At 29.6% G+C, this 8846-nt stretch overlaps 1 protein-coding gene across 1 annotated transcript; it reads left to right on the top strand.

Moving 5' to 3' along the window:
* The first annotated feature begins 667 nt into the window (after positions 1 to 667).
* Positions 668 to 7282, top strand: LOC125867769 (protein DETOXIFICATION 29-like). The gene is made up of 8 exons (XM_049548347.1): positions 668 to 1082; positions 2064 to 2333; positions 2414 to 2685; positions 3437 to 3523; positions 5528 to 5584; positions 5864 to 6221; positions 6320 to 6406; positions 7057 to 7282. The coding sequence occupies exons 1-8, from the start codon at positions 735 to 737 to the stop codon at positions 7120 to 7122; spliced, it is 1545 nt and encodes a 514-aa protein (XP_049404304.1). The 5' UTR covers positions 668 to 734; the 3' UTR covers positions 7123 to 7282.
* The last annotated feature ends 1564 nt before the right edge of the window (positions 7283 to 8846 follow it).

Raw genomic sequence — 8846 nt, 5'->3', positions numbered from 1 at the left:
AACATATTGTTATTTAACTTTTATAACGACAATTTGAATTTCAACTCAAGAAAAAAAAGTTACAAATGAATAAATAAATCCTAGAAGATATAAAATAGATAGTAATTCATACTTTCAATATAGGAACATACATTACATCAATGTAAAAAAAAGGTTTTAGTACAAATTGAATTTGGAGATTAAATTGAGCTCAATTGAAGATTCTTTTTTAAATGAGTTAAGACTTAAATGATTTGAGATTGAACCCAATTCAAATTATCTTGAACTCAATTCATAAAATTATGAACGGGTTGGACAAATTACACACACACACACATATATATATATATCCACACCACTACACCAAAAATGATATTTAATAACAATAACTTAATTGCCACCAAATATGTATTTTTAGTGGAAATTCACACTCTTTATAAATGTCGTTAAAGCCTATAGCGAGATTGGATCCAATGACGATTAACTAATATTGGTAAAAGCTTTAACACTCTTTGCTAATGTGTATATTTATTATCGCTAAAAATTGTTTTTGCTATAATGCACACACATAAATATAAAATAAATCTTTTTAAAATAATAAAAGTGTAAGATAGGAAACAAATAATACAAAAAGATATATAGTGTCATATAAGTTAAGAAAATTCATAGAATTAATTACTCATCCTTAGAGGTGTATATCTCTCTCTATATATATACCCATACAACAAATCACTTTGTTTTATTTCATCCTTTCAATGGAAGACCACAACTCTAAGCAAAATGAACCTCTTCTTTCACAAACAGAAATCAGTACATCTGATCTTGATAATAATAATAGTCTCATAAGAAATTCTTTTGGTTCTTCATTTGTTGCTGATGCTGATGATATTCCACCTATCACTGGAATTCAAGATTTCTTTAGAGAGTTTACTGTTGAATCTAAAAAATTATGGTACCTTGCTGGTCCAGCTATTTTCACCTCAATTTGTCAGTACTCTCTTGGTGCTGTTACTCAAACATTTGCTGGTCATCTTGGCACTCTTGAACTTGCTGCTGTTTCTGTTGAAAATTCTGTCATTGCTGGTTTCTCTTTTGGTGTCATGGTACGTAATTCTCATTGAAAAATGTTCAGGTGCTATTGAATCGGTGAGAAAAGGAAAAAAAAATGTTATGTTTTCTTTATAAGTTATCAATTATTTCAGTAAGAATCTATTTTTCATCATATATTTTTCTGGTGATTGATGTGTGTAGTCATTGTTACATCTCATAATTATTGGAATATTTTGTTCATCTTAAATATTAGTTGTTGAAAAAAGAAAGTTAGTTGAGAGGAAAGAGATTGATAATTAATTTCATCTCACTCTGGACCTCACCTCACAGAGTTTATCATGTTAGGCCTCCCCAATATCGAAAAATTCAGTATTTAAAATTTATGAGTTTTGAACTTTTTATTTTTTTAGGTTATTGATTTTTTCAATGAATTTCAAGATGGATCAAGAATACATAATTATTTTATTATATTATAATAATAAGATATATTGTCCTTATTCTTGAGAGATTCCCTTTTTACCTCTTTCATATAGAAATAACTATTGCTTTGTATATCTTGTTGTTTTAATAGATAACTACACTTTGTAGTTTTCTAAATAAAAATACAAAAAAAAATTGTATTATTATCTTAAAACCTTATTTTTGTATTATATGCCAGTGGCTTAGAACTTACTTGAAAGGCAGATATTGACTATAATTTCATGGACCTCACATAGTTTATCATGTTAGGCGCCTCATATCATGTTGTGAATGCGGAATCAGTGTTTAAAATTTATGTATTTATTTTAAATTAATAATTCGTACATATTAAATAATTTTTTAAGATATATATAATATTTGAACCAAAGCTATTAGAATTAGCTGTCATCATGTACTAGATATTTAATCCTCGGTGTGCAAGGTGTTAAGCCCTAGATTAGTTCGTTATGAGTTATTCCCGCCTTTAGAAATCTTTACCTCAAGAATTAGCTTTTCAAATTGAGTTACACCCTGAAATCTATTCAATTTTTTTTTGTTTTGTTTTGTATGGACAGTTGGGTATGGGAAGTGCACTAGAAACACTATGTGGACAAGCATTTGGAGCAGGACAAATTGACATGTTAGGTGTATACATGCAAAGATCATGGGTTATTCTCAATTCAACAGCAGTAATCTTAATGTTTCTTTATATTTTTGCTGCCCAATTTTTGAGATTAATTGGACAAACAGAGGATATATCAAGGGAAGCAGGAAAAATGGCTTTATATATGATTCCTCAATTATTTGCATATGCTATGAATTTTCCAATAGCCAAATTCTTACAGGTAACAGAGACGAATTCACGATTTAAATTTAATACTATAAACTTAATGTGTTGAACATTTGATATTTTGGTGATTTTTAGTCACAAAGCAAGATTATGGTGATGGCATGGATTGCAGCAATAGCTTTGGTTTTTCATACATTTTTTAGCTGGTTGCTTATGTTGAAGTTGGGGTGGGGACTTGTCGGTGCCGCGGTGGTGCTCAACTCATCGTGGTGGTTCATAGTGGTGGCGCAAATGTTATATGTATTTAGTGGTACTTGTGGACAAGCATGGTCAGGTTTCTCATGGAAGGCTTTTGTTAATCTGTGGGGCTTTGTTAGGTTATCTCTTGCCTCTGCTGTCATGCTATGGTTAGTAAATTAATCAACATTTCGTTTTCTCTGTCTTTGTTCTGCTTGCTTATGACATATTCAGTATAATCTCAATAAGTCGAGTTTAAAAATGATAGAGTACTGTATGCAGACTTTATTCCTATTTCAAATAAAATATTCCATCTTAAACTTATAAAACCAACTTTTTTATTAAATACCCTTATGAAAGAGAAGGCTAAAAACCATATACATAGTTGATACACATATAAGACCAAGACACATATTAGAGTCCAAATTTGTTAAATATTTGGGGATCTTTCTTTTTGAAAATTTTATAATCTTTGAGAATGACAAGAGCAATTATGCAAGAAATCAATCTACCATAAATTTATTTATTATTTCCTAACACGAAAAGTATACTATTTTTTAAAAAGATCAAATAAGATAATATCATCAGCAGTACCTTTGAGACTTTTGGTCTAAGTCGTTAACTATTTTTGATAAGTGTAATTATTATTGCTTTGTTGATGTCGCAATTAGAGTAATATATATATATATATCAATAAGGGTTGTGGTGGAGCGATAAGTACTTCTTCATTCTTAATTAAAGTTTCAAATTTGAGTCTTCCTGAATATAGTGCCACCTTTGTTATGAAGTATTTTACCACCGAATGTGAAATTTTTCAGTACAAATCTAAATTAAGTCGAATTCCAATCTAAATACTAGACACGGGATGAGAAACCAAAGAAAAAGTTAAAATAATAAATATATATATATATGTTTATGCAGCTTGGAGACTTGGTACTTTATGGCGTTAGTCCTGTTCGCTGGCTATTTGAAGAACGCAGAAGTCGCTGTTGGTGCCTTGTCCATTTGGTGAGTGAACACAAATTACATTTGTCTAAAAGTTGAGCCCTTTATTGGCTACCATTATTTACTTTTGTCTAAGTTGAGCCCTTTATAATAATTATTTATTCATTACCATTATTGCTATTTGTTAGGAGTAGTATTTTATAGTACTATATTTGTCTTTTTCCTTTTGCTTCTAGTTTATTTGTAGAGTGAAGTATTGAAAACGTTCCTGAATTTGATGTGAATCGTTAGTTTTGTTTTTAAATTATTGACAATTTTAAAATACTTTTTTACTTGACTAATTGAGATTTAATACACTCCTGACTGCTACATGGCATAACAAGTGGTCTCATGAAACTCTTGTAGGAGCGTGAGATTTTTAGGGATGTATTTCACCCATGTGATAAGATTGGGGGTCTATTTAATTTTAGTTAGTCAAGTAGAAGGGTTTTTTCAAAGCTGTCAAATTTTTTGGGCATAATACATAAACATGATCATTAACTTGACTTCAAGTGACAATTATGACTTTTAACTTTGCGTGCGCACAAGTAGATATTTAAACTTATATAAAATTGAACAAATAGACCCATTGACCCTATATTGCATTCTACATGACAATTTTGTGTCTTAATGGCGTTCTACGTGAATTATGTCATGTAGGACACGGGTGTCTACTTGTTCAATTTTATAGTACTAGTTGAAGTGTCTACTTGTGCACACCTAAAGTTGGAGGACATAAATGTAAACTAAAGCCAAATTGAATAACATGTTTATGTATTATACCATAATTTTAAAAATAAAACTAATAATTTACACCAAATTTAAAAACGTTTTCAATACTTATTTCTCACACTTATTCTATTATATAGTGAATAGCTAGATTAGACGATAAATTATTGTTTGACAGTCCCACATTTTGTCCCTTAACATTTGGAGTAGGTGTAAAGTAATTTAGAGATTAAGAATGTAATAATTATACTAATACCCTACCCTTTATGAATTATTTACTCCAATATAATAATGTATCATTTTCAGCAGAGTCTGCCTTTTACTGCTAACTAGTGTTAAAAGGCAAAAACAAACTTTGATACGGCAACGGAGAATAAATTTAATATACCTAATTTTATAACTTGTATATACCAACCATTCACATGAAATATAAATTTAAAATGTCAATATGCAAAGGTTATTGGGAAAGTAGTTGCATTAATTAATTGTATTGGACGTTTCTAAATTCTTGTTATCCTTGTTAAAAAGTATAGTATTTGATCATTTTAGAAAATTAATATAATTAGTTGTTTGTTTCTATTTTTACCTACTATTAAAAAGTCAATATTTTCCCACTATTATTTAATTATGTATGGAAAGATTGAAGTGTTCACTATTTCAGTAAAAAAAATATTATTTACCGTGTATTTTTCTAATAAACTGGTTAAGTGAAAATATTTTACCATTTATTTGTAATGAAAAAAACTTTTGTTTCTAGTACCATAACTATGAAGAGATGCTAATATAGTGCAAAAGAGAGAAATATTATTTTTATATTAAATAGAAAGAAGTAATAAATAAGAATAATTTAATCAAATTACTCTCTAGTTAATATTTTTTAAGGAATGTGTAAAACAAAATAAGACAAGTATTTGAAGAACGGAGGGAATACTATACTCCAAGAAAGTAATAATTGGACAAACTCAGAATTAAACAAATCAACTTTAAAAAACACAGCTAACGTTAGTCTAAACAAATCAATAATTTATTTTCGATGCAAGAATATCACTATTGCCCCTTCAATATTTTGTAATCTAGGATTAGTAAGGTTTTAGTATACAATTTTATTTACACCTTGTGTTTCTAGTTAACCGATATCCATTTTTATTTTATTTTTTTATTTTTTACTTCAAAAGTTAAATTAATTAATATGATGCAAATTTTAGGATAATAGGTAAAAAAAGTATTTACCAAGGCTCTAGACCCCAAAATATGCACATTTCTAGTTCATGTTTGTCTAAAGAAATTGTGGAATTGCAGCATGAACATACTAGGATGGGCAGTTATGGCAGCTATTGGTTGCAATGCAGCTATAAGGTTCGTTACAAATCCAAAATGACTATATTAATTATGTATCGAAGTTGTTTGGTAGCTGGATAAGAAATAAGTTATTCATGTATTAATTTCCATATAACTTATATGACGTTTGGTTGACGACTTAGAAACTCACATAACTACATGTATAAGCTATGAGGGAAGTTGAAATAACTAATATATGAATAACTAATAGCTGCATAACTCTAACCAGCTACGAAACGACCCCATAGTGGGTCTCTTATACATACATCTAACATGATGAGATAAAATATGTTTCAGTGTTAGAGTGTCAAATGAACTCGGGGCAGCTCATCCAAGAACGGCTAAATTTTCAGTGGTGGTGGTTGTGTTCTCTTCATTCTTAATTGGGCTTCTCTTATCGGTGTTTCTACTGGTCTTTCGAAGTCAATACCCTAGCTTATTCGCGGAGAGTGAATCAGTTAAGCGTCTTGTTTATGAATTGACACCATTACTAGTATTTTGCATTGTGGTTAACAATATTCAACCAGCTCTATCTGGTGTTGCTATTGGAGCTGGATGGCAAGCTTTGGTTGCTTATGTCAATATTGCTTGTTACTATTTGTTTGGTATTCCATTGGGTTTAATTCTTGGCTATAAATTCAACATGGGTGTCCAAGTAAGTGCAACATTTCAATTTTGTATACGTAAAGTAAACCTTTTAATATTTAATTAACCTATTATTTAAGTACTTACTAATTTTGTTTATGATGTTAGGGAATTTGGTATGGAATGGTTAGTGGAACTGTAATTCAGACATTTGTACTCTTTTGGATAGTTTACAAAACCAATTGGAACAAAGAGGTAAGTAATTACTTGTTATAATAGAATGTACATAGTAATAATTATATTGTTGATGTATATAAATTAAATCATCCGTCCCTTGTAATTGAGTTGTCTTAGGTCCCTTCCCCCTCCCCAAACTCATAAAAATTGCCCTAGTACAATAAGTATTGAGAAAACAAACTTATAGTGCAAAAACTTTATTTCAACAATAGATTTAATGGTCTTCTTACATAAGTTTTAGGCAGGCTGAAGTGCATATATATCCAATTTTAGCGCCATTTTTTAAGTTATGCCTGAGTTTATAACTTCAGATATATATAGTTCAGACATTTTGCGTGAACCCTAGGGATATATGATTGAAGTTTAGTCTTTTTTGTCTGAACTTTAGCCATATATGGTTGAAGTTCAGTCAGTTTGTCTCATATGATTGAAGTTCAATCATTTATGCCTCAACTTCAGATAGAATATCAGAACTTCGACCATATGAAACTTTAGATTATTTCTTTGACATCAAATGTCTGAAGTTGGTCGATAGGTGGTAAACATGCAAAAAAATTAAAAATTTAGATACCCCATGAAAATTTTACAAAGTCATACTGGACATTGATATTTATTGGGCTTCTTCACTATCTATCAAAGTTTTGTAACACAAAGTATGAAAAATGCAGGCTTCTATTGCAGCAGCAAGGATTAAAATGTGGGGAGGGGAGCCAGCAAATGAAATAGAGAAATAAACTTTGACTTGGCAAGTAATTGTATTAATTAAGTCCATCAATTGTATGTGACAAATTTTTTGGAAATTTGAGTTGCTTTTGCACTATTCAATGTAACGTTGCTGCTCTCAGTACCTATTATATATTGAGCATTGTAAGGTACTTTTGCCCAAAATTATTCCTTTTTTGGAAGCTGCAAATCAAACCTCTTATACATCAATAAACAATAATATACAAAACTCTGATTATTTTTTCTTACAACAATATTTAAAAACTTGATATATAATATTATACACCCAATATATAATATTATACAAAATTATAGGAAGTCTTTATACACTCATATACAAATGCAGTACTATACAAAATTTCGACTTCCTCTTCACCCCTGAATCCAAGTATCAGATTCATCCAAAAACTATATTAAGTCGCCGAAAATTTAGATTTTAAGCTCCTAGATACGTAACTGATATTTTGTAACAATACCCATTCAAAACAGAGCTTATTTAAAGAAATTCAATTTTCAAACTTTGAGCTTCAACCATGTCTGACACCAATTTTTATTTAGGGAAAAATGACAAATATACTCCGAACTATCGTAAATGGTATGTAGATACCTTCCGTCATCTTTTGGAACATTGGTGTCCCTGCCGTCTAAAAACTAGAGCATATATGCCCTTCACTCTAACAGAAGACTAAATAGGGACACGTGGCATAATCTTATCCGTCCATCCGATATTTAATAAATGTTGGAACGGTGAATAAGATTATGACACGTGTATGTCTGTTAGTGTAAAGGGTATATATGCTCTAGTTTTTGGACGACAGGGGCACCAATGTCCCAAAAGTATGACGAAGGGTATCTGCATACCATTTACGATAGTTCGAGGTATATTTATCCTTTTTCCCTTTTATTTATAATTCGATCAAAACTTCAATATAAGTTGTGCTGGTTTAATAGATCTTTCTATTAGTTTATCTTGTAATAGTAATAACATTAACTTGCATAAAAAACCTCCACATTTTTGTTTTTGTTTTTTTTAAATAGAAAAAAAGCTACACAACTCAATAAATCTCAGTCTTATAAATATTTATAATTTAGAGTTGTCATAAAATTACACTAATTTAGATAAACATTAAATAAAAAACCTTGATTAAATCATGTAAAGTAACTTTATGAACTACGCTAAAGCAATAATTATCTCTTCTTTTTTTCACTTAATATCGATCCCTATTCATTGTAGAGATGAAAAAGCTTAATATCTTTTTGGTAAAAAAATCAGGATGATAGTTTGGAAAAAAAAGAGATGAAAATTTTCGGAGGAAGCTGAAAATTTAATTTTCAGATAAATTTGATGGATTGAGATTTAGGCCGGTTTAGTCATGCGATATAAAATCATGATTTGAAGTTGAAGTTTTGTTTGGACATGCGATTTAAACTTTTTATGTTGTATATTTTCTCAAAAACTCATAAGTTGTAAAACTATTAAAATTATCCAATTCTTTATACAATCTTACCAAATAAGAACAAGTTTATAAAATCACATAATACACTATCACAAAAATATTATTTAAAAAATCAATATTTATTAATCAAGCTTTAATTTAACGAAAATATAAAAATTAAACATAACTTGTGGTGTGCTAGTCTTTAATATAATCTTCTCACATAGTACGGACAATCTTTTCACGTTGAACTTGCATTTCTCATTCATATGACTGAGAAGACGAACCAACATTGTTAC

The sequence above is a fragment of the Solanum stenotomum genome, chromosome 6, assembly GCF_019186545.1.
Source record: "Solanum stenotomum isolate F172 chromosome 6, ASM1918654v1, whole genome shotgun sequence".
Taxonomy (NCBI): Eukaryota; Viridiplantae; Streptophyta; class Magnoliopsida; order Solanales; family Solanaceae; genus Solanum; species Solanum stenotomum.
Note: the sequence above shows the minus strand (reverse complement) of the source record. Positions and strands in the feature narration are given on the sequence as shown.

Bases quoted from the DNA above. Each gene is read 5' to 3' on its own strand.
- LOC125867769 (XM_049548347.1), top strand. From the start codon at position 735: ATGGAAGACCACAACTCTAAGCAAAATGAACCTCTTCTTTCACAAACA. The intron at 1,083-2,063 runs GTACGTAATTCT...TTGTATGGACAG, and splicing joins GTTTCTCTTTTGGTGTCATG to TTGGGTATGGGAAGTGCACT. The intron at 5,585-5,863 runs GTTCGTTACAAA...AATATGTTTCAG, and splicing joins GGTTGCAATGCAGCTATAAG to TGTTAGAGTGTCAAATGAAC.